Source organism: Melopsittacus undulatus, chromosome 2 (assembly GCF_012275295.1).
Source record: "Melopsittacus undulatus isolate bMelUnd1 chromosome 2, bMelUnd1.mat.Z, whole genome shotgun sequence".
NCBI lineage: Eukaryota > Metazoa > Chordata > Aves > Psittaciformes > Psittaculidae > Melopsittacus > Melopsittacus undulatus.
The window spans coordinates 74,636,623-74,663,376 of record NC_047528.1 but is presented as its reverse complement, the minus strand read 5'-3'; the positions used below and the strand labels follow the sequence as shown (position 1 = coordinate 74,663,376).

General features: G+C 39.5%; 1 protein-coding gene across 1 annotated transcript in view; it reads right to left on the bottom strand.

Annotated features, from left to right (window-relative positions):
• FRMPD4 (FERM and PDZ domain containing 4) overlaps positions 1–26,754 on the bottom strand; it is a 295,170-nt gene that overhangs the window by 43,759 nt on the left and 224,657 nt on the right. Inside the window, exons 3-4 of the mRNA XM_031051118.2 lie at positions 24,660–24,820; positions 22,430–22,532 (exon numbers count right to left, since the gene is read on the bottom strand). Of these exons, the coding sequence (XP_030906978.2) occupies positions 22,430–22,532; positions 24,660–24,820 (264 nt within the window). The remainder of the gene's footprint in view (positions 1–22,429; positions 22,533–24,659; positions 24,821–26,754) is intronic.

The window sequence follows — 26,754 nt, the reverse complement described above, 5'->3', positions numbered from 1 at the left end:
TGTTATGTTGACTTTAGATGTGCCACTCCTTTTATCCCAAATGGCTGGCTCTTGGGGAGGGAGATGAAAGGCTACCTCAGTTGTCCCCAGAGTTCTCCATAAGAGCAAAGGCAGAAAGGACACTGCCTCTCGAACCTGTGGTCTTTTATTCCTATCCCTTAGGCTGGGAAATATTCCAACTCCTTCAGATGTCACCTACTGCCTCTTGGTCTACAAATTACTAAGAAGTAATTTGGAAAATTATACTACTCTGGAAACATATGAGTCCTTTCCCTTTACAGAATAAGGGTGAGATCTGCACACAGTCATCTCCATGCACTGCAGCAGGCAAGGTGGAAGGGAAAACAGAAGACAATGATAAGTCTATGGCTTTCACTCGAAGAATCCATATATTCATAAAGGAGGTCTTTGATTACATGTGCAGCCAATGAAGGGAAGTTAACATTGTAGGTTGCACTGTGTTGGAGGGAAGAGAGAAGAAAAGAAAGCTCTAGGTTCCTGCTTTTTAGGATGCATTGGGAAAGACCAAAAATTACCAAGAATATTCAGGACTGACAGGAGATGTGTAGAAAAATAAACGTAGGAAATAAAAATGCTTATGCTTTTTCTAATTAAAAAGGTTGTATAAATAAATATTCTCCAGGAGAGAATATTCTGTAAACAAATCATTTTGTGGCATCTCTGACATTTCTCTAAAAGAACTGGAACCAGACTTATAGGATACAAAATGCTGGAATAAATGGCCTTTGGATCTGATTATGACTGGTGACTCCTAATTTGTTGTATTACCATTCTAAGTGATTAATTTGTCTCATAAAAGCTTGTGATAATGCTCACATTCAGAAGTGACCCAGTACACACAGTACTGACATTTCTGGTTGACATTTGCTTCTCACCAAAGTTCTCCTGAACTTCAGCAATTACCAGCAAAGTGTCTGTTACATCCAATGTTACTGTAAGTCCAGAATCTAATGAACTTTTTCTGCACAAAACATTTAGCTCAGGAAGGCAGATGATTTCACTGAAAACCACATCACAATATATGTTGTAAAGGAGGTTGCTATCTATTAAGCACATACCTTGTTTTACTTGTTTAAGCTCTATATTAACAAGTCAGTATTTGAAATAGGGAGACATTTCTGATTCAGCCTGCTTTGAGTTTTCATCACTTAACACTGTACTGAGGACTTGAAAATTACCAACTAACTTATTTAAGCAGAGTGAGAACAGAAATATGAAAAGCAATGAAATCTGTTTTCAAAAACTTTCCCATTAGTATTATTATCATCATTATTATTATTACTGAAAAGATGGTAGTGATGATACACATAAAGGTACTTCTTCAATCCATCAGATAATGGTTGATACTGTCTCCCACAGCATTCTCATAGATAAACTAAGGAAGTGTGGGCTTGATGATCAGGTAGTGAGGTGGATCAAGAACTGGTTGAAAGGAAGAAGGCAGAGAGTTGTGGTCAATGGGGCAGAATCTAGGTGGAGGTCTGTGACTAGTGGAGTCCCTCAGGGGTCGGTGCTGGGACCAGTGCTGTTTAATATTTTTATCAATGACCTGGATGAGAGAACTGAGTGTACCCTCAGCAAGTTTGCTGATGACACTAAACTGGGAGGAGTGGCTGACACACCAGAAGGCTGTGTTGCCATTCAGTGAGACCTGGACAGGCTGGAGAGTTGGGCAGGGAGAAACTTGATGAAATTCAACAAGGGCAAGTGTAGAGTCTTGCATCTGGGGAAGAACAACCCCATGTACCAGTACAGGTTGGGGGTTGACCTGCTGGAAAGGAGTGAAGGGGAAAGGGACCTGGGGGTCCTGGTGGATAGGAGGATGACCATGAGCCAGCAATGTGCCCTTGTGGCCAAGAAGGCAAATGGCATCCTAGGGTGCATTAGAAATGGTGTGGTTAGTAGGGCAAGAGAGGTTCTCCTCCCCCTCTACTCTGCCTTGGTGAGGCCGCATCTGGAATATTGCGTCCAGTTCTGGGCCCCTCAGTTCAAGAAGGACAGGGAATTGCTTGAAAGAGTCCAGCGCAGAGCCACAGAGATGATTAAGGGAGTGGAACACCTCCCTTATGAGGAGAGGCTGAGGGAGCTGGGTCTCTTTAGCTTGGAGGAGACTGAGGGGTGACCTCATCAGTGTTTACAAATATGTAAAGGGTGGGTGTCAGGATGATGGAGCTAGGCTTTTTTCAGTGATGTCCAGTGATAGGACAAGGGACAATAGGTGTAAACTGGAGCATAGGAGGTTCCACGTTAACATCAGGAAGAACTTCTTTACTGTAAGAGTGACAGAGCACTGGAACAGGTTTCCCAGGGAGGTTGTGGAGTCTCCTACATTGGATATATTCAAGGCCCGCCTGGACAAGTTCCTATGTGATGTACTCTAGGTTACCCTGCTCTTGCAGGGGAGTTGGACTAGATGATCTTTTGAGGTCCCTTCCAACCCTCGGGATTCTGTGATTCTGTGATTCTGTGCTCTGCCCAGTAACTACGTAAAAAATATCCACTGTTTTCTTTTTCTCTTGTAGCTAGAAAGCAAAGCTGAAGGTTGCTATTGCAAGCTATGATAACCCTTCACTGTGCCCCATGCGCGTCTGCACCCCGTCCTAGAGATGATGAATGCAAATTGCTGCAAACAGAAGGGGATGCACTGAAAAAATGGTAGTAAAGCTATTGCACAGACCATCCTACTGATGCACAAAACAGCCGCAAAAATTTTAAACCTCTACATGTTTTCACTTATTTACAACTGTCATTTATTATCATTTGCACAGACATAAAACCTAACACACTAAAAACTCCTCCGGTGTCTTAATCTTCTATGGGTTTGATATGCAATATATAACATTACCTTAAAAATGGGTTTGCCTATTTCAAATACCTAATTTTCACCTTGTGTTTAGTGAAGCCCTTGATAGGCACTCAGTTTCAGAGAAGGGCCAGTGATGGTATTGTGAAAGGAGAGAATTAGGGAGAGTGATAGGAACGGGGTCTGGAGTGGCTGGCATAAGTAGCCACTGGGAATGGCATGTCACAAAACCACTCCTCTAATTATTGTACATCAAACAGGCAAATGTTTTCTTAAATCTTGTCATGCTACCATTTGACAGCCATATCTTAAATAAACTGGCAGGCTACAAGTAGAGTCACTACAAGTAATCCATGGGGTAATCTATAAACAGCCCTATCTAAATCCCCCTGAAATCTACCAAAAGATGTTAACCATTTCAGCAGGCTTTGCATCACACCCATTTTGCTGGAGAATGAATGCTTCATTGTTCTCAAGAAAACACAGGTGGCAAAGCAACACCTTTTTTGCTGCTTTTACAAGACTTTGTCAACATTTCCCCTTAAGAAAGCCTAAAACAAGTAACCACTTCTTCCCAGAAAGCAAAAGATAAGTATTTCTAGATAGAGGCAGTACATATTTTAGCATTTATAGTTATGTCTGCATTTACAGATTCAACACACCAAATATTAATCATGTTCAGAGCTGTCCCTAAACAAAAAAATAAACTGGGCAGTAATCTCTGTGCCTGCAAAACAAACCCATCATCTGTTTCAGGGAAATAAAAAAATCATTCATTTCCAAAGCCATAGAGTTGCTTTATTTGCACTTGACTGTTTAATGAGCAGAAGTTTTAATAGATATGGCACTGGCAGAGTAAGAGGAAAGAGTACTAGCACTACTACTGTATCATGTTTAATAATTGTAAAATGCCGTGATTTGTTCCTCTATTTACAATAATAACAGTGTTGTTAGAAAGCTATCTTAACAAATGAATTGTTGACCAAAGAGCCACTGATGTTTGTCTTTATAAATTAAGCTAGACATAAAAAGCCATGTTTATAATGATATTACCTTATTTGAAATAACAAAACAGTGCAGTGGTGGTGCACCATGAGCAGCAATTGGTATCCTGCTGGGAAATTCATCTTATCCTGCCTCATGCTTCAGATCTCTAAATGAACAGCCTTGACAAGAGCTTTTTTTATCACTCATTGTTAATAATACATATGCAAAAGCACTGTAATTATTCTAAAGCAGTAGCTGAAGGAAAAACTCTCATGGATATATTGGTAATCTGTCATGAAGAGAGTAGAATCATAGAATAGTTAGGGTTAGAAAGGACCTTAGGAACATCTGATTTCAACCCCCCTGCCATGGGCAGGGACACATCACACTAAACCATGTCACCCACGGCTCTGTCCAACCTAGCCTTGAACACTGCCAGGGATGGAGCATTCACAATTTCTTTGGGCAACCCATTCCAGTGCCTCACCACCCTAACAGTAGAGAATTTCTTCCTTATATCCAATCTAAACCTCCACTGTTTAAGTTTTAACCCATTACCCCTTGTCCTGTCACTACAGTCCCTGATGAACAGTCCATCCAAGCATCCCTGTAGGCCCCCTTCAGATACTGGAAGGCTGCTATGAGGTCTCCACGCATGCAGCCTTCTCTTCTCCAGGCTGAACAGCCCCAACTTTCTCAGCCTGTCTTCATACAGGAGGTGCTCCAGTCCCCTGATCATCCTTGTGGCCCTCCTCTGGACTTGTTCTAACAGTACGATGTCCTTTTTATGTTGAGGACACCAGAACTGCACACAATACTCCAAATGAGGTCTCATGAGAGCAGAGTAGAGGGGCAGGATCACCTCCTTCGACCTACTGGTCACACTCCTTTTGATGCAGCCCAGGATACGGTTGGCTTTCTGGGCTGTGAGCGCACACTGAAGCCAGCTCATGTTCATTTTCTCATTGACCAACACCCCCAAGTCCTTCTCCGAAGCGCTGCTCTGAATCTCTTCTCTGCCCATCCTGTAGCTGTGCCTGGGATTGCTCCGACCCAGGTGTAGGACATTGCACTTGTCATGGTTAAACTTCATGAGGTTGGCATCAGCCCACCTCATAAGCGTGTCAAGGTCCCTCTGGTGGCATTCCTTTCCTCCAGCGTATCAACCAAAGCACAGAGCTTGTTATCATCGGCAAACTTGCTGAGGGTGCACTCAATCCCACTGTCCATGTCACTGACAGATGTTGAATAAGAGCAGGCCCAACACAGATCCCTGAGGGACATCAGTCATTACTGATCTCCAATTGGACATTAAGCTGTTAACCACAGCTCTTTGCGTGCAGCCATCCTGCCAGTTCTTTATCCACCGAGTGGTCCATCTGTCAAATTGATATTTCTCCAATTTAGAGATGAGGATATTGTGTAGAAAATGAAGTACTATGAAGACAGCAGACAATTAAAAATCCCAATATTTTTTGCTTGAGATTATTTAACTGTTCAGTATCATCTATCAAACACACAAACACATATTGCAATAGTTTTCTAAAGTCTATTATTTAATCAATAGACTATGTTTTCTGTGAAATATATGATGTGTAACATATGAATATGTTAAAAAACATATTCATATAGCAGTAAAGTAGCTATCCCTACTAACAAAAGTAGCTACTGTACATTGTTCTTTGGTAAAATGTTGTCTTTCTTATGAAGGCATTAGGAGTTATTAATCCCTAATGTAAATAAACATTTGCTCAAATAAAAGCTATGTCCTAGATCAATAAATCCTATTAGATTAAGGCACTTATGCCATAATTTTCACCACAGTACAACCAAACCAAATTATTACTTATTCCTACTGTATCTGACATTCAGAGCTATAATTGTCAAAACAGAACTTCTCCAAACATTCAATGCAGAAAAAAATAATACTAAAAGCTTAAGGAAACACACTGTAAACTGTGTATATTCAGCACTGTGGACCAGAAAAGTAACTGCTTATCATGCTGCATAGCTTAAATATCTGGTGAGGCTGCAAGGCAGGAGAATACATCCAGCTGTGGATAAGCCTTTGAAAGACACTGTGAGTGATGGTAAGTGCAGGCCCACAGAAAATGGGCATGGGTGAGAGTGAGCAAGAGCCCAAGAACAGAAAGTTACAGCCATAAGATAAGTTTTTTTGCTTCTCTGCCATCTTCCCTAAAAGTCACACCTTCTCAGTAAACGCTGATAATACCACAGGGACTGAGCATAGGTTTTTGAGCTGCTTATAATCAGAATTCACATATGAGACAGGCAGTTTCATTACTCCTATGCATTCAAAGTTCCTAAGACCACAAGGCCTATTGAGATAGGACAAGTGGTAATGGTTTTAATCTGAAAGAAGGTAGATTCAGACTAGATGTAAGAAGAATATTTTTACAATGAGGGTGGTGAGACACTGGAAAAGATTGCCCAGAGAAGTGGTAGATGCTCCATTCCTGGAAACATTCTTAACTTCTGCTTGAGCTACAGCACATCTTTCCAAACAAATAAACATATACAAGATTCTCATTTAAAGATGAAATGACAGAGAATGATAACGCTCTTGCTCTGTCATCTCTCCAGGTGTCCAGCTGTAGATTGTTAAGGTGGGACTTCACTTTTCTATCAAGCTTAAGAGATGCCCACTATACAAGTTCTTCCTTGTTCAGATGTCCACATTCAGATAAAGTCATCTTCATCTCTCCTGCCATAACCTAACTAGGCTGAGCTTCTTATGCTTTTCATAAAAGGGACAACATCTGACTCATTTTTGCTGTTCTTTCCAAACTACATCCAATTACTGGCACCCTTTCGGGAGCAGACAGCACAGCAAACTTTCTATGGTTATCTATAAAGTTCATATTGCTTCACTGCTCCCACTTTATATTCTTTTCCTTTTTATATCCTTTTTATATTCATTCTGTTAGTTACAATGTACTGCTCTGAAAGGTCAGATTCAATGAATTACTTAATGCAATGGCAAGCTGAGGCACAAAATGTTGCTGCTTAACAGCCACTGGTAGTTTCACCATAGGCTGAGCTTCAGCTCTGTGATCCAAGGTGATCAAGACAGAAATGTTCACAATAACAGCTTTAATTCACTTGCTTCAAGCAACAGGCACATCCACCCTATGTTTCACCTTGGGGAAGCTTCTGAAACAAAGCTTTAACTGCCAGAGGCCATATTCAACACACTGCACTGGGAAATATCTCCTGCCTTGCAATGGCAGTGCATGACTTTCAAAGCTCCTTTCCCTGAATTTCTGAACTTCTGGAATTTGGCCAGCTACTGACACACGACAGCAGTGCCATCAGGTGGTAAAACCCAGCATGAAGTTACTGCAACGCCATGCTGCACAGTTACCTAGAAGATGGCAGGCACCAAAGGGTTTCCTTGAGGCTGCTCTTCCAAATGCTATGGATCATCAACAGCTTGCAAAGAAGCCATCCCACAAAGACTGGACTGTGAAGAACTGCCATCCCGCAGCCAAAATGCACAACAGACAGCAGAACTGCCTTTGAGAGGCAGGCACCATGTACGTGAACCTTCATGCCCTATATGTAACTTTCTCCCATGATCACTCAATAATCTCCCCTTTCACACCGATGGTCTTTCTTTCTTGATCTTACAGTCTCATTCCCCAAAGGCCCCTCTGCACCCTGCCCATGCAGCCTTTCAGCACAAGTGTTAGAAAGTGTGATCCTGCAGGTCCTGGGCTCCATCATTATCTTGGCCAGGACATGTTTCCACATGGGCAGTGCCATGGAGTGGAGTGAGACAAGGATCACTGCGTGGTCCTTGTATCAGAGGACAGATGCAATATTTGCTCCACAGCCCCAGTGAGTGGACACCTGGGCTTCATAACCCACCAGCAGAAGTTTTCTGATGATACAGCCCCCCAAAATTCTTCCCTTGTAAACTCCTGGAAGTACAAGAGTTCAACGTGTCCACATGGACAGCACTGTAAGTATAGAATCTGAAAGGTTTTGCTTCAAGAAATTGAGGGCAGCTCAGTATCCCCAGCAGTACTTTCACTCCATCTAGAGCAATGGAACAATGTGCTTTTATAGCACATGGAGGACAGGGAGGTGATTCAAGGCTTCCAGCATGGATTTACCAAGCGAAAGTACTGCATGACCAGTCTAGTAGCCATAGCCTTCTATGATGGAGTGACTACATCAGTGGACAACGGAAAAGCTATGGATGTTGTCTATCTAGACTTTTGTCGAAATGGATGTCAGTGACATGCAGTGTCCCTCAGGGGTTCATACTGGGACCAGTACTGTTTAATATCTTAACTAGTGACATAGTGGGGTGGGGAGCAACCTCAGCAAGTTTGTAGATAACACCAAGCTCAGTGGTGTGGTTGACACATCTGAGGTTCAACAAGGCTAACTGCAAGGTCCTGCGCCTGTGTCAGGGCAACCCACAGTATCAATACAGGCATGGGATGAAGGGATTGAGAGCAGCCCTGTGGAGAAGGACTTAGGAATTGTGGTGGATGAAAAGCTGGATAAGAACCAGCAGCAGAGAAAGCTAACTCTATCCTGGGCTGCATCAAAAGAAGCATGACCAGCAGATCAAAGGTGATCCTTCCCCTCCACTTATGAGACCCCACCTGAAGGGTGTTCAGCTCTGGGGTCCTCCGCACAGGAATGACATGGACCTGTTGGAGCGGATCCAAAGGATGACCATAAAAATGTTATGATGGAATGCCTCCCTTATGAGGAAAGGCTGAGACAATTGAGCTTGTTCAGCCTTGAGAAGGCTGCAGGAAGACCTTGTTCCAGCCTTCTAGTACCTTATAAGAGCATATAAGAAAGATGAGGACAAACTTTTTAGCAGGGCCTGTTGCAATAGGACAACAGTAATGGTTTTAAACTAAAAGAGGGAAGATTTAGACTACATGTAAGGATGAAATTTTTTACAATGAAAGTGGTGAGACACTGGAACAAGTTGCTCAGAGTTGTGGTTGGTGCCTTATTCCTGGAAATACTCAAGGTCAGGATGGATGGGGCTCTGAGTAACCTGAGGTAGTTGAAGATGCTCCTGATCATTGCAGAGGAGTTGGACTAGATGACCTTTAAGTATCCTTCCCAACCCAAACCATTCTATGATTCTACTATGAAAAAAAAAGCTTGGTTTGTCAGCCTGAAGTGCCAGCTTTGCCTTGGATCATGCTGACCTCCAGCTCTGTCCTGAACTCTTCAGCATCTCACAGAAGCTTTAGCTCCAGCTGTTGTTGCCTGACTTACAAAAGCTTTATGCCACCCACAGCCTCTCCTTTGAGTGAGGCAATCCCCAGAGGGATTACATTAACTGTATTAGGTATCTTTAGAAAAATGTATGCAGCACATATACATATATCCATAGCTAACCTGTGTATGCTATGAACACTGGCATTCTAAACCTCCCCCCACTACAAAACTAACAATACTCATAAAATAAGGGTTATTAAAAAGACCCTATACTGACATAATTTGCTATTTTAACATGTATTTTCCTAGTAAAACAGAAAAGACATGACTTTCTAAGACTGGAGAGAATCACAATGACATATCAGAATTAGCTTTTTTAATTTATCGCTTTCAGGTAGAGATACAGGAAATATTTCAAGGAATATTTTAAAACTAACACAACTTTACTTGTAACAGATCAACTGTACAAACCATATATAGTGTAATGATAAGGTTTTGGTTTAAATGAGCTGCAGGACCTCAGCTTTTCATTTCTGAGTAATGCACACATCAAAATTCATGATAATAAAGCTTTATGAATCACATTCCTCTTTCTTTTTTCATATACATACAAACACATGGAAATGCATACATACAAATGCAGAAGACATACTGCAAGCATATGATATGTTATTTCTGCAAAGAAACAACCCTAGAGCCTACATTAGTAAATTGTATCCTCATTCTATATACCTCAAAACATAAATAATACAACTACCTCTTTCTCCAACAACAAAAAATGGTTGCAAAAGACTGTTAAATTTGCTTTCACTCCCACATATCAATATGTGGTATAATTCCTTCCTTAAACCCACAGCAGTTTTTATGAATTATTAACTAACTCAGCAAGCCTGCTGGACACTGTAACATGACTGTAATTGGTGTAGAACACTAAGAAATTGTTTCAATACTTTTACAGGAGAAAAGTGCTATCTTTACTAAAGCACTTGTGCTAATATTTAATTAAAGACTTTGAATACAAACAGAATTTCAGATAAAATGCAGAACAAAGACATATTTCTGGCCACAAAAGTATAATTTCTATGTAAAACTGAGCAGTAAGAAGAATGACACAAGATAAAGAATTAAAAAAGAAACTGAACTGCAAACTCAATTAATGAATAGTTCTAATTTTTTTGCTGTCTTCCAAAACTGAGAGTTGCAGCTTTATTCTTGATAACTCTTAGGCAGATATTTTCCTTTTAACTCTCGGGCACATTGCAGTGATGCATAGAAAAGAATATTGAGCAGAAACACAATGTATGGAACAAAGATTTCAGTGCAATGATTAAATCTCATGACTCCTGCAGATTTTATGAAATACAGATGACCTCAAGGATTTTAAACTGCTATAGCAACCAATTTTCTTCTGTAGAAGAAGAACTGCCTTTTTGCGTATTGCTTTCTGAGTAACAGACCTGCTGAAAAGCTGAAGTGATCATCAGAAAATTGGTAAGTTCTATGATATGACAAGACCTTTGCCTCTCCTGGAGTCTTGTTTGATTCATAACCTGAACAAATTTGGTTTTAACTAAGCCTCCAACCAAGCTGAATTTTACTTTGTTTAACCATATAGACAGTGGGCTGCAGGGATTTTGCTTTGTGCAGTAAGTAAAATACATTAAGTTTTAGTCTGCATGAAAAGGCATAAGAGCTAGCAGAACAATTAACATTTCAGCACACACTGTGTAAGAAATATGCCTTTAGGGTAGTGGAGGTTGATGGCAATCCGAGCTTATCTCTATAAAATCTGTTTTGGTGTTTGCAGTCTCTGTTTTGATATTTCTTACTTGGTTTCCCAGAACCAGTTTCTCTTGGTTTCTCAGATGAAGTCAAAGTACGACTAAGACCAACATACTTTGAAAGTCACCTGCTGTGAAATACATGTGATCCATCTTTCCCTTATTGCTGTTGCTACTTCCAGGAGGTCTGTGAAGGCTTGAATGTTTCTAGACAAGCAAAAAGGCAAACAGAATGGTATCTTTGGGGAAAAGCCTAATAAACAGCTAAAGTGGAAGCTAAAGTGCTCAATTACACTTTTTTTTCATGTGTTACTTGTAATAAACTACAGATGATCAATTGTCGCATCAAAAATCAAACCAGGAAGAGCTGACTAATAAATCCCACAAAAATCTACTGCATTAAGCTGCCTTATTAAGCATTCAGTATTTTTTAAAGGTGAATTTATTTTTTGCCACTTGTATTTTCTACTAGTTTTTGTCTCAGATCCTTTGTTTAATGAGAAACTGGGTTTGTTCTTTGACCTTCCACTATAACCCAGAGTCATCCCAATCAGTGGTAATACTTAACTGAAGAATCTCACTTTGGGGACTGATGAGTCAGAATATGTAAAACTGTTCTGCTTCCCTTTTAACTAACCTTCTGGTTGTGCATATCAGATCAAGTTAGATATAGATACTCAATCTCTTGGCAATTTTGGGAGTCCTTCTTGGGTGTACTATTGTTAAAATAAAAATACAATTTAATTCTGTTTTCTAGACCATCAATCAACACAGAAGTCCCTCGAACATTTCTATTCCAATTACATTATACTATCAACTCCTAAGAGAGACTATGAGTCACACAATTATTCTTATTGGTGGGAAGCAGGAAAGAGAAAGGACTTGTTAATGACAGTCCTAGGCCTTTTGATCTTATTTCTCAATATTTTTTAAAAAGCTTCCAAAAAAATTAAGCCTTGGCAACACAAAGAGAGAGACATAAAAATTTAAAGTCAACTGCACCAAGTGCCAAATCCAATTTTCTTACAACACAAATCTAAACATCCCTGAATCAAAAAGAAGTTTGGGATTAGAGAGTTTTATCAGACTAGTATTCAGCCAGCTACTTCTTGTTTGTACTATTTGTGTGATTTTCCAGCTCCACAGACAAACTACAAGTTACTGGTGTCAAGTACTGTCACCCCCATATGTCTTTGGCAGACAGACAGGCAACACTGCTGTCAGAGCAACAAAGTATTGAAGTATAGAGATAGTTTTAGAAGTAAATGGCATTATGATACTAAAACCTAACTCTGAGAATCAGGAAGCCAGAAAGACACTATATCAACATACCAAAGAGCCAAAGGTCTTCCCATTTTCAGGAACTCCTGAGTCAGCTTTCCATTATACAGTTCAATAAAAGTATACCATTATACCAATGGATCATAAGGTATCAAGACCTCTACATGACACTTTGCTCTGAGTCACTCTCCTTATCTCCTTCTCACCCCACTGAGTGCTGCTCTCATCTTGATCTAGAAAAAAAGTGCTCCCTTAACTACAGAAACAGTACTATACCACCACTTGACATGCCAGCTTGTCATGGTTTAAGCCCAGCCAGCAACCCAGAACCACGCAGCCACACGCTTCCCCCCTCTTCCTTCCCCCACTCCCAGAGGGATGGAGAGGAGAATTGAAGGAATGTAATTCCCACAGGTTGAGGTAAGAACTTTCCAGTAAATAAGGTATAACACAAACCACTACTGCTACCACCAGTAATAATAATGATAAGGGAAATAACAAGGGAAGAGAATAAAACCGCTCATCACCAGCTGACCGATACCCATCCTGATCAAGCAGTGATCTAGCCCTGCCGGGTAGCTGCCCCCAGTTTATATGGTAGGCATGATGTGTATGGAATAGAATACCTCTTTGATTAGTTTGGGTCAGGTGTCCTGTCTCTGCTTCCTCCTGGCTTCCCCTCCTCCCTGGCAGAGCATGAGACTCAGGAAGTCCTTGGTCAGAGTAAACATTACTGAGCAACAACTGAAACCATTGGTGTTGTCAGCGCTGTTCCCAGGCTGAAAGTCAAAAACACAGTACTGCACCAGCTACTAAGGAGAAAAATGTCTGCTACTGCTGAACCCAGGAAAGAGCTGTACTCAGTATTGAAGAAGCCTAGTGAGAAGGATTTAAGACCTCAATTTATTAATATTTTCCAGTTACATGGTTCAAGATTTTTTAAAAGCTGTTCATTTTTGATTTTTTAAACCCTCCATTCTCACTGTGCTACAAAAAAAAAAAATACACAGCCAACACACAGTTATGCTAGCTTTATGTTCTCCAGTTTGACATTTTTTTAAATGAACAAACCCCTTCAAATATAGACACTGCCAGGAGCTTCTGCAGAACTAACAGCTTAAAACTAAAAGTATTTCAAATTCATGAAACTATACAAGACATTGCAAATTGGACACAGGTTTTTCACTCTTCTCTCTCAACAGTTTAAATTACCTTTTACATTTCCTATGAGCACTGGTGCATATAAAACTGCCACCCTCAAAACATCATTCCTTAAAAACAGGAGATTAAAAACTTTTTGCCTTTCCTTGACACAAGGTGCCTGTGGCAGATATAATCCTCCAAGGATAAACTTAAAAAAACCATAAAAATATCATGCTTGCCTTCCAGCTTTTGATATCATCTTTGCTGTCTTTCTATAATTCATAGTAATTACGAGCCTTTTTCTTGATACTGCCATCTAACTTTTAGTATTTTAAAGAGTATTTCTCTGTCATCCTTAAGGTATTTAAGCAGCAGATAAAACTAGTTAATTTCTGTGATCCAAATGTCCAGAACTGCCTCAAGATAAAAGGGAATGCTGGTGTTACCACTGTCCATGCTGTTTGTAACACAAGTCTTTGCAAAATTATCGCAGACCTTACACCATTCAAATACCACATTGCAAAAATGGCTATGTTCTCCATTACAGTAGCTCCATGGGCTGATGTGTACATGCTGAATCACTCAGCAACTGACTGGCAGGATGAGGAAGTTGTAAATTTTCCAGTGACGGTAACCACACACTTCTGGAAGGACAGAGCTGCTTTGTGAGTTCTGTGCATGCAGTGGTGAAGGCATCCCTGTCATACTTCACAGTCATTCCTTACTGACAGCCCCAAATGCACAGCACAATTCCCTCCTGTCAGCTCATACTGCTTCTCCAAGCCCAGAAACTATTCTGCACAGACTGGCGCTTTCCTAGCAAGCTCCTGAACCTGTCTGTCTTGCCTTCCTCCCTGGTTTTTGCTTTCTGCTGATCAATCTGTTCCATATCACAGTGTTTGTCTTTTATAACTGTAGCTGTCCTATAATAATGTCCTCAAGGCATCCACACAAGCCACAGGATATTCAAGTACCAACAGCACAATGTGGAGTGCTGGCTTGTCCAACATATCTTTTATGATTTGGAAATGTCATCCCAAAGAGACAGATAATGCTGTTAGGAGAGAGAAACCATGAGTTTTCTGAAGTTTGACACCTCTTCTCTAACGCTCCCCACCCCAAACACAGAACATGGGATTTTTAGATACATCCTGCTACATATTCCAACAGGAAGTTATCCTTTGATGCATGGGACTTGCAGCAACCGCAGGAAGGATAAGCATCTATTGCTGATTGTGCAATATAGAAGGCATACATTGCCTGGAAGGGTTAATTCATAATAAACTCAAAGCTGGGTGTTCATTGGTATGACTTTACACAGAAACAGTATTTTGAAACATTCACATCCGTGCATTTGGCTTCAAAGTAAAGCCTCCATGCAGACAAGCCACTGCTTTTGTTTAGTTGTATGAGAAGCAGGAAGTCTGCTTGTCAGAACAAACTAATGAGAGCAATGTTTGCTAGTTCGCACTTGAAGTGTGCTGAAGGTACAGTTGCTTGTGTTTTGGGCACAGCTATTGCACATGGCTGTCCATGCTCTTGCATTCAGTTATCATAAAGCAACTTGTCACTGAAGCATTGACCTGAAATTCATCACAAGCTGCCTCCTTTTCCTAGAGGGTAACAGAGTAAGATGATGACACAATATTTCAACCAGATGACACATCAAGCTTTGGAATTTCAAAAAGACCCTAGACTTGCTAACTCTAGGGGGCATGCACCATGATGAACATGAAAAGAAACTCACCCATTAAGTTCTCAGCATTCCAAATACTTGAATTATTGAACCCAAACCTGTCTAAACCATATCAACTAACTTTCTTCTAAGAACAGAGCAAGGATATGAGACTGCATACTTTCACAGATATAACAGACTCAAATGTGAATAATTTCCATAGTTGGTATTCATTTTACAATAACACGTAATGCCTCTATACAGCTTTCAACTCTGCTTGGTTGGTGGGCAAGCTTTTGTGAAAAAATATTACAGATTAATAATTAAAATTAGCTCTCAATATATTAGCTCAAGTACCAGAAGCAGCTCAACCCAGCAGCCAAGAAACAAAGTCAAAGAAGACAATACTTAAATCTGTGCTTGCAGTTTGCACCAGCTGATTTAAATTACTTAAGTTATCTCTGTATTGCAGAAACATCTCAAAAGATAGAAGATAGACATCTAACAGGATCCCTCAGGTCAGACGGAAGTTCTCATACCCTGATTCCCAGCTCTGTGCTTGGGCCAGCAGCAAATTAAATGCCCTGACAGAAAGCTTCTCTCCATTAATGTCACTTCTAAAACTCCTACAGATAACTTGGTTCAACATTTTGTCCTCTTATTCAGTATTACATATCTAAAACCCCAAACACTAGTAATGCATAGATCAAGGTTTGAAACAAGATGGGTATAACCTCTGGATTTAAATACTGAACTGGGAGTATAATGGAGTATCTTCAGATTAAAACTGCTTTTTCAGGAAAAGCACATTTCAAGATTCTTGGTTGCCAAGCAGTATCATAACTAATAGCTTAATATGCTTGATTTTTTCTCTATGATGTTGAAGAAGAAAGAATATCTTTAAGTCCACCAAAATTGCTTGATCCAATGTATGAACAGTCTAAGGCCAGAGACAGAAATTACACTTAAAAAATGGTATCTTAAGCTACTCTGAGAAGATGATAGACACTGCCACTGAGCTCCCTTTTGCACTTGTATTTAGCTATGAAGCAGAGAAGGCAACCTAGTCCCTGAAACACATGGAGTCAAATGGCAGCAACAGAATTCTCATCCACTACAAGATGATGGTGAGAAGGGTTAAACACGTTAGTACTTAAAATGCAACATGCAGCCTGAAATCCTGGAGACTTCATTGTCTCCAGTGTTACGGTAATACAAAATTTAAACAGAAATCTTACTGCAGAATTGAAAGATCCTACAGATCCTCTTGACGAAAACTTGCTGTGACACTAACTTGCCAAAGCAAGAGTTATTTCAGAAAGGTTTTTGAGTCATTTTTCTTAAATAGAAAATAGAGCTGAGCCAACCACAAAGAAAAACCCTTAATGAATTTCACCTTTTTAATTTCTCGCTTTGCAATGAAAGTTTTTTAGTGAAATTCCACAGGACATCAAATACTAATTTACTGCTGTTACAGTTTCAAGGAATGAACTAATCTAGCTTAATTTAGCAACCTAGAAGTCAGCTTTCTATTCTAAGAGAGCTTTATGTGCTTCTTTTTTCGCTAATGCATAAATAAGCTTTCTGCAACAGGCTAGTTTATTCCAAAACAAGTATCTTGGATGGATCACCCTCTTCAGGTGCTCTTCTCCCTTCGCAGGCTGCCTGCGTAACCATTTACCTGAAGTATGAAAAAAATACCACTACTGTCCCCTATTCAGAGTCTGCATTATGTGGCAAGCAGCACATCTTACCACGTAAGTGGCAATTTTACTCAAGTATCTTAATAAATAAAAAGACATTTCATTTATGCTGGGATGCTTGTAGACTAATGCATACTCAGTACAATCTAAGATAATCAAGTAAGCCATTCATGCTGTAGGAATTATCTATACATATATTATAATGCAAATTATTTATTAGATATATTTCATTGTTTTAAAAATCTGATTTATTAAACTGATTCTTAAAAAGATACAAACTTATTGTTAACCAATGATCATGAAATGCACCTCTAAACAACCAATTAATTGTTACAGTACAATAATACACCATCTAATATATTAATCTTTCATTGTTGCTCACCTTAAATACGCAAAAGTTGCTACACTGTGCAAGGACTTCAATGTTATCTCAAAGTACTTATTAAGTATATGTTTTTGCCAATGACACCAAACTGTGTGGTTCGGTTGATATGCTAGAGGGAAGGAATGCCATTCAGAGGGACCTTGACACGCTTGTGAGGAGGGATGATGCCAACCTCATGGAGTTTAACCATGCCAAGTGCAAGGTCTTACACCTGGGTCGGAGCAATCCCAGGCACAGCTACAGGTTGGGCAAAAAGGAAATCCAGTGCAGCCCTGCAGAGAAGGACTTGGGGGTGTTGGTCAATGAGAAAATGAACATGAGCCAGCTTCAGTGTGTGCTCGCAGCCCAGAAAGCCAACCGTATCCTGGCTGGTGTCCTCAACATAAAAAGGACATGGAACTGTTAGAACAAGTCCAGAGGAGGGCCATGAGGATGATCAGGAGACTGGAACACCTCCCGTATGAAGACAGGCTGAGAAAGTTGGGGCTGTTCAGCCTGGAGAAGAGAAGGCTGCATGCGTGGAGACCTCATAGCAGCCTTCCAGTATCTGAAGGGGGCCTACAGGGATGCTGGGGAGGGACTATTCATTAGGGACTGTAGTGATAGGACAAAGGGTAACGGGTTGAAACTTAAACAGGGGAGGTTTAGATTGGATATAAGGAAGAAATTCTTTCCTGTTAGGGTGGTGAGGCACTGGAATGGGTTGCCCAGGGAGGTTGTGAATACTCCATCTCTGGCAGTGTTCAAGACCAGGTTGGATGAAGCCTTCGGTGGCATGGTTTAGTGTGAGGTGTCCCTTCCCATGGCAGGGGGGTTAGAACTAGATGATCTTAAGGTCCTTTACAACCCTAACTATTCTATGATTCTATGATTCTAAAAGCTTCAAGTTCTAGAATCTATATCAGCAATAAAATAAAACCAACATAAGTAGCTCCTGCTAAAATGTTGAACTGACTGCACTTCAAATACATCTTCCTTCTTTAGCATTCTGTTCAGTTGTTCCTTGCCCAGACTGTAACCATACATTTAGAAACCTGGGCTTGTTTCTTCCTCTTTTTCAAACTTCAATAACCTTATGTCTCGAAGGGAACACTTCTAGACTGCAGACCTAAGGGATGCTCATAAAGGTGACCTCCCTTTGTAAGGGAAACCATCAACATGACTTCTGGGTTTCTGCTTGAAAATAGCTCAGAAGAACATAATATGGTGTAAAAGCCATATAACATTACCTGGAAGTAATTAGTCTTTGTGTATTTTGTCTGCAAATCATACCATATTCATATTTCTGCAACCTTGGCTTTCAAAGGACAACTTGAACACTAATTAAATGTTGCCAATAAAGCAGGGGCAAAAGAATTAGGTGCATGAGAATGGCCACCAGGGGATATTTATAATGAATATCCCCAATAATCTCCAGACCTGAGACCTCCTAGGATACAACAGTATCCCTCAATTCTCAGAAACAAACCAGAAGTTTTCACCAGGTTCTTGCTCATTACCCCCTGGAATCAGTAGAGGTGGCTTTAATACAGTTTTTTACTTAAGGAAGCTTATTTTCAGTAATGAATATGTAGAAAGCACACACATAATTAAAATATTAAAATGCAACAGAGACTGTGAAAATTTCTGTATTATGTGCTTTTTTTATCTTCTTGCTTTTTCCTCTAGTAAAACTGTTACACAAAAGGGACTTTCTTAAAATACTGGTCTATTTATTTCTAATCCTATAGGAATAGAAGGTACATAATGAATTTGGAGCTGACAGTAAAAGGGCTGAAGAAAAACAAATGATCTGAAATAAATTGCATCAACTTAATTTGTGGAAAATTTAGAAATAAAACAGATTTATTGCTTAGGCATATGCTTTTTCCTAACAAAAAAAAAGATTTAATTGACATATTTCAGATTCTCTTCTTAGTGGACATTCTGAATTTTTTTTTTTTTATTTTTGGGATTTAATATAGACCATTGCAGAAATTCTCTTTTCCATGTCCTTTTCCTTCAATGGCATAACTCTTTTCATAAATAAATGTCATGACAATATTTTCTTGGAAAGCAAATATTCCATTACACTGAAAATGCTGTTTAACATTCAAGGTTGACCTAACATCTACCGTTTGTGTATCATTTTGCTTGGAAGTTTTGAGTCTCGCTAAGCTTGTTAAAGCATGATGCTCATCTGGTTATGAAATCAGCTTTTTTTTTTTCCTCATGCAGTTTGCATTTTTCTGTTCAGCATACTGTGATCTTTATGTCTTTATTTTGAAAGAGGATTAATTTTTTTCCACACTCTGCAATTACAAATAATTTCTTAAATTTAGAAAAAGCTTTGAGGGAGAGATGCATAAAATAGTTACTGAATTTCACATCAGTAACATAAAATGTACCTTGTAATTCCTAATCAGTATGAAACCATGCAGTCACGGAAAAAATGTGGTGTCGGAATATCAATTTTCATTAATGTGCTGCAGTGACCACAAGATGGTACGGTGTAAGATTCCGAGGGACAGGAAGCAGAGGAGTCCAAGCTAAAGAGCAGACTTCATCTTGTCCAGGGCACTGGCAGCCAGATTCCTGTGGGATACTGCTCTGAAAGGCCAGAGCCCAGCAGAAGTGAGTGATCTTCATGGAGAGCCTCTTCCAAGTGCCAGAACAGCCTATTCCAATCCTCAATGAAGTGGGCAGGCACAGCAGAATAGCAGCATGACTCCATAGGGAAAATCCAACCAAGACCCAGTGCAAAACCGAAGCCAACCAGACATGGAAACAGAGTTTACCCAGGAAAAAAAGAGAATGGGGTTTGCAAAGTTCACCTGGCAATGAAACTGGTACAGGATGCGAAGGGTAACAAGAAGGGCCTCTACAACTGCATCAGTAGCGAAAGCCAAGGGAAATATGAACTCACTGTTAAAAGGGGTGGGCAATCTAATGAAGGGCACTCAGGCCTCAAGTACCCCAACATGCTGCTTTCTTGGCTTTGCTCTTTAGTGGCAAGATCTGCCACCCTGGTTGCTGAGTTTAGTGGCAGAATTCAGGGAACAGACAAAGTAGTTCCAGTAGGAGTCAAAGACTGAACTAGTGATTGCTTAGGCAAGAGGCCTAAGCCCATGAGCCCAGATGGTATGCATCTAAGGCAGCCACAGGAGTTGGCTCATGTCTTGTAAAAGCTGTCCTCTATCATCTTTGAAAGATGAGAACTGAAACATCTGCCCAGTGTGGTTGTGAAATCTCCATCTTTGGAGATACTAAAAACTTGATTTGACAAGTGCTGAGCAGCCACATCTAACTTTGACACTAGCTTGCTTTGAGCAAGAGCTTAGACTGAATGACCTCCAGAAATCCCATCCCAATTCTATCATTTTGTCATTATGCCTATCGCCTAACTCCTGCATCTAAAATATATTCGTTCCTGACTACAGATACACTGCTCCCAGCTGGAAAACAAGATTTCAAAATAGCTTCCATGCACACTGAAAACTGAAAGCAAGCATTTTCAAAGTTGCAGATGTATGCATATGAAAACCTTTTATTATATAGAAGAGATTAATTATTTAATTGGTGTAAAGAACGTCCTCTACTATGGTGTCAGGATTGTACAGTGACAGTGTCTAATCATTCCAGGTGTCCCCACTGGCATGAAGAGAAAGCTCTTCATTTCAAATACTGTAATATACAATCCCAATATGTTTCACTCTAGGTCCCATCAAAGAATGAGTCTCTGTCAAAATCCCAATGGCATATAGATTTTGAAAGCAGAGGTAGAATTATAGTGTAAGAAAAGTGTCACCAAAATCTTCCCCTGGAATGCAACAACACAATTTAAGACACTACCTACAGAGTCAACATAATTGGGAAGTGTGACATTCTTATTCAGTTTCTCATTTGAAAGATGACAGAGAATCAGCCACACAGTAAATTCAGTTAGTTTCAGGCCTAATCAGTCTATTTACCTTGTTGTTATTACTACATATTGCCGGCAGTAAAGAAATGAGAAAGAGATCCTAATTCTAATTACTTTAATATAAAAAAAGTATAAAAATGACTGAAATATGATCACTTTATGAAGAATCAAAGACATCAAAAATGAATTTAAGGCCCATTTGTGAAGCTTGTGCTGGTGGCCAATACAGATCATGGGAGAGAAACTTATTAGGAACAGGACAGTGCATGCAGTTTGTTTGGTCATTGTCACAAAATGAAGTGCTGAAGTCCCCTCTGAATACTCTGTGTTTCTCTCAGTAGACTTACTGGTTAACACTTTTTTTTTCCTAAATCTGAAAATGCATTTTATTTTCTCCAAACCTGCCTAACCTAGATAAAGGCATCAGTGTTGCTGGCATCTTTATACCATTTCTGTTTCTCCTTTTGAATTTGGCTTAAATTTCCTTGATCCCCAGCAAATGAGCACACATTTGCTCAAATTGTGATCTGCAAGAGGAGTACAACTGTCATGGCACCTCCTGCCTAAATTTCTTGAAGTAAGTGTGACTTTCCATAATTACATGGATAACGCTGACAACAGTGACAACTACCAGTTCTGCGGAGAGGTGTCCGCACAGTTAAAATGTGAGTATCTCCCAGGAGTCAACGAGACCTGCCAATTCAGAGATTACACCAATGAGAAGGAAAATACAGAAATAAAACTGGTAGCAATCAGGCTACTGGAATTTAAAACAAAGATTTTTATGTTTAATATTTTTTTTATTACTAAACATTTTTCAATGCAATGCACTGATGCTTCTTTTTACTCCAAATGCAAAGCTTATTATACGAACCACACCACATCTTTTTCACATCCTGAACATTTTTCAGTCCCTGTTCTTTCTTTCCTTCTACATCCCATTACAAATATTGACATTTCACCTTTCCTGCACTCTCCACAGTCACTTTTCTGTCTTGTTTTCTGCCTTTTATCTACACATCCCTACCTACTCTTTTCACACAAACTGATCTACCTGAAATCCACCCCAAGCTCTTTGAGCTTTCCTACATATTCCCATTTACATGCACCCATTTGCTCTTGAAAATCACCGCACCACATTTTCTTTCCTTTTTACATATGACAGACCTGCCTCAATTTTCTTCACGTAAAAAAGACAATAGAGCAATAGTGACTTGAGCTGCCTTGCTCCAGGAATTATCTTTTCAACAACCCATACCAAAAATAAATACCAGGAGAATACTATTCCTCTTTTGATATCCAAGTATTTTGGAGCTGTTCCAGTATCTTTTTATATTTTTTCAGCTACCCAGAGGACATATAAAAGGACACTTCATTTAAATACTAAAATAGTTCACCATTCTTTATTATGACTAAACATTATTTTCTCTTTCCTCAGCCACGAGAAGGCAAGACTTCCTGTATTATCAAATGACTGCACAGTCAATAAGGCACTGGGTTCATGGTTTAAGTGACAGGACATCAACTACCTGACAAGGTCGATGACTCTCTCCCTTGGAGCAGTGCTGACTGGCTCATCATTAATCATTATGATCTGATCCCCTGGTATAAGCTTTCCTTCAGAGGGGCCGCCTGGAGACAAATGAAAAAAAAAAGCACAGGTTAGCAGACCATTGTAAATGCACTCTGCTGTTCACATACTACGAGTCTTTTTTTCTTCAAATAATGGCGTATTTAATACTAACACTATTTCTGGCATTATCAGTACTCCTTCACCAGGACAATGTTGAAAGCTAGTGAGCATTTTCATTGAAGTTCCTCAGGTTAAGTTGCAAACCTGCATCTATTTAGCCACCTAAAAATAACAGCTTGATTTTCTGGATGGCCAGAAGGACCCATAAGAAGTGGCCTAATTCACCCTTTCAAGTGTGATCAATCACACCTTTCTCAATGTTTGTCTGATACACGAGTAAGACCACCCTAAAGATGACTCCTTTTCCCATAAGGAAAAGATTCTGTTTAACTACTGTTAAGATCAGGAAGTCTTTTTCTCTGGTGTCTACATCAGATCTTCCCTGCTGCAACATAGTTTCCTGTCCTGGACAAAGTAACAGGGGAGAATATCTTACACCTTTTTCCTATGAAACATCACTTACATATTTGAAAGTCATTTGCAGTCTCTCCTTTGACTTCTCTGTTCTGGGCAAAACAAACCTGTTTTCTTTAATCTGAAGACTGTACTTTTCTATACCTCTAGCCTCTGAGTCTCTTCCTCTGGATTCCTACCACTTTGTGAACACATCCAAAAGCATTGCCACTTTCAGTTAGACACAGATATTTAGCATTAGTCTGAGTTGACAGATGTGTACATGTCTATGTGCTTTGGATTCTGACACTGCTGAAATGCATATTGAGTTTATGCTTTATCAAATGCATGTAATACTTTACTTCTCAGCATGATTACATGGCCAGAAGAGGGTGTGACATTGCAACTGCTAGTGAAAAGATGCATCCTTTCTAAACTCCACAATGATGATACACTAAACCCCCAGGAATATTACCAATATGAAAATAAAGTCCTAAAAGAAAGTATTTCTGCATCAAAACCAATTCATTTCATAACTGAGCTGATACTGTTCCTTTCCTCTGTTTAGTTTGAAAACTTCACTTATATATATTTGGCATGAATGAATATAAATCCATGTAGGAGAATGTTGTCCTGAGCCCATTTTTCTCCTATTCACTTGGAACAGGACATAATATACACCTTTTCCAAACTGAACTTTAACATTGAACTACATTAATAATGCTAACTTGGGAGAAAATAGCTGTCTGGTTGTAATTCAAATATTAGTTACATTGCTTGGTTCATCTGAAAGCAATGAAAATATAATCAATGCACACATGTGGGTAGATGACATCAGAACTTTACAAAGTCAATTTTGCCTCTCTTCTGCTCTCTGTGGCTGTTCTGGAGGACATATCGAACAAGAGCAAAATCAAATCCCTGTCCAGGGCTCCAAGGCAATTTTACATAAGAACTGAACTTTTAAGCATAGAGAGCAGGAAGCTGCTAGTCAGGAGACTGAATAGTCCTGGGTATGGCCCCCCCCACAAGTTCAAAAATACCACAAACATCAATAATTTTCACTCCATGTAAGGCAGTTAGGTATCTATTTTGACCTGGCTTTTTGTCACATAGTTATACAGAAGTATCCGTTGAATAAAATAAAAGAAAAACCCCACAACCAAACACAAAAGCCAGCAATAACATCCTCTTTTTCATAAACAAATACTGCAGTTAGAAACAAGTATTACAGTTGGAAACCTAGTTCTCCTTGTGAAGCTGATGATAAAAAGAATGCAAACTATGTAAGATTTAATCTTGCAACTCAACATACCTCTTGAAAACACTGATTCAATGGCAATGAAGGTGGCATCAAACCAATATAAATGTAGCAGGGGGAAGACTTTTCCTTGAATGAAGTGGGTCAACTCTTTTCAGGCAGGCAACAGTAATGGCTCAGAGTAATAACCTAAAACTGGCTTTTTGTTAATACATTTACATAATATTAAAAAATGAGTGCAAGGAGAGAAACTACTGGGTAATACAAGACTCAAAAAACTACCTAGTATTTGTAACTACTTTGTCTGTCTGAATATTTTAATAGCATTCAAATTTGCAACTGTATTTCATCTCAGTAGATTAAGTCTGAGTTTTCTTCTATGGTCTCTGTGGTTTTCTGTGGGAAAACATACCTGGTGTTACTGAGCGTACAACAACTGGCTTTTCACTACCAGCCACAAACCCAAATCCTAGCACAGGATCCCTCCTCATTTCCACTTTCCGAGGGGCCGGAGGGGTTATTTGGCAGCTCTCTATTCGAGGGTCTTCAAATGTGGCTGATTGTGTCATGTGACTGTGAAAAAAAAAAAAAGATGGAAAAAGGAAAAAAATTATTAAAACATGATTTTGTGGTACCTACTTGAGCCAAGCAATTTCTGCAAAGATATGAGATGAATACCTGAAATGTTCTCGCTACAGGAACTAAAACATCAACTTAGTAATTTTCTATTAAATTTTTTTATACATGAAGTAATAATGCTCCTGGCAGGTCTCAAATACTGATCAATAGTACCAGCCTATAAAGAAGTTTCTCTTTGACAGCATATATTTAATCATAACCCCTATATGAAAGGAAAATAAGCCAACAATAAAGCCTTTGTCATATGTACTTGAAGTTTTCATCCTTCATTTTTTGGAAGGGAAGAATAATGAAGTGATCTACTCATAATGTAAAACATAACAATTAGAGTCTGCCAGTGTTTTGTAGGAAGAGAGGACATACATTTAAATTGGTTTTCTAAGATGTTAAGCAAGTTTATGAGCTGAGTTCTCTCAAACAGACTACCAAAGGCACAGGTAACAGCTCTACATTTACTACTTGTGTAAACTCTTTGAAGTCACTGCAAACTGTTCCAGGGGAGAAAAAAATAAAGAAGAAAAAAAAAAGATATTAAGAAAATATATTCACCAGCAATTACTATAATACTTTCAGCTACAGTGCTATGATGATACTTATTGTACCTAGAAGTAAAATTTCTCATGGCTGGAGGGAAAGATCTCGATTTTTCAAGCAGAAAATAAAAAAAGGATAAAAACGATTCAGCATCACATATCCGTGAAAGAGGTCATGGTTTAAAAACACAGAGACTTCTAAATTGACATTAATAAACATAGAAATGTGACTGATGTTGCATGCTGACTGAACTGGAACATCCTTTGTGTTTCCCACCTGATGACTGGAGCTCCTCACTGAATCACAGCTACCATTTCCCAGTACTGATTATACAGAAAAACAGACCACTCCAGTGTCATACCATTCCAAATGCCATCAATTGAACTCATATGAGGTTGCCCAGAGAAGCTGTGGCTGCACCATCCCTGGCAGTGTTCAAGGCCAGGTTGACGGGGCTTTGAGCAGGAAGGTACTTCATAATCTTACATACAACAAGAGTTGAGGGACATCCCACATGACCAGAATTATTGCTCTCACCTCCTGTCCCTCTTCCACCTTCAAATACAACCCCCTGAAGAACCCCAGACAGGCTGTCCATAAGGAAAAAGGCACCATTCAGAGATCTCTTTTCAGCATCAATGACATGCAAAAACTTCCCTGGTCTTTCCCCAACACATATGCCTTGGGCATGACATCAGTTTAGATTCCCTTCATGGTCTGCTTCTATTACTGATACACAGAAAAGCAGTAAAATCTCAGTAAACTCTCAGTGGGAGCTTATTCCTGTGACGGGATTTTTCTTGAGCTTTTCTTCAAAGAAACTATCCCTGCCACTAGACTCTCTCTGCCTAACAGTAACATGCTGCCTTTTTATGCATATGATCAGAGACAGCAGAAGCTACTTCCTTACAAAAATAAGGAAAAATTAAGATATTAAGATATCCTCTGTGCTCCTAGCATCTGTATTAGGTGAAGACAGCAAAGAAAATTTATTTTCTTTTACTAGGCAGAACTTCACATCTGATACTTCATTTTCCTCCTCCTCCTGTTCCTCCAGTTCTTGTCAGTTAATTTAGGTAACTTTCTATTACATTTATTCAAAAGAACTTTCAGAAAATCTAGAGTTTTATGCAGACTCTTTCTGAAATCTATCTTCAAGACCTCCCAGACACCCTCTTCCCCATCAATTCCTACTTATGATTTGTCTTTCAAATGGGCTACTTTCTGAGGTGCCACTGGTGTTCAAAAAACTATGTATCTATTTCAACACATGAATTTCGCTTTGGTAGAGAATATGAAACTCTGCAGTTGTCACCTCTTTTAGGTAACAGCCT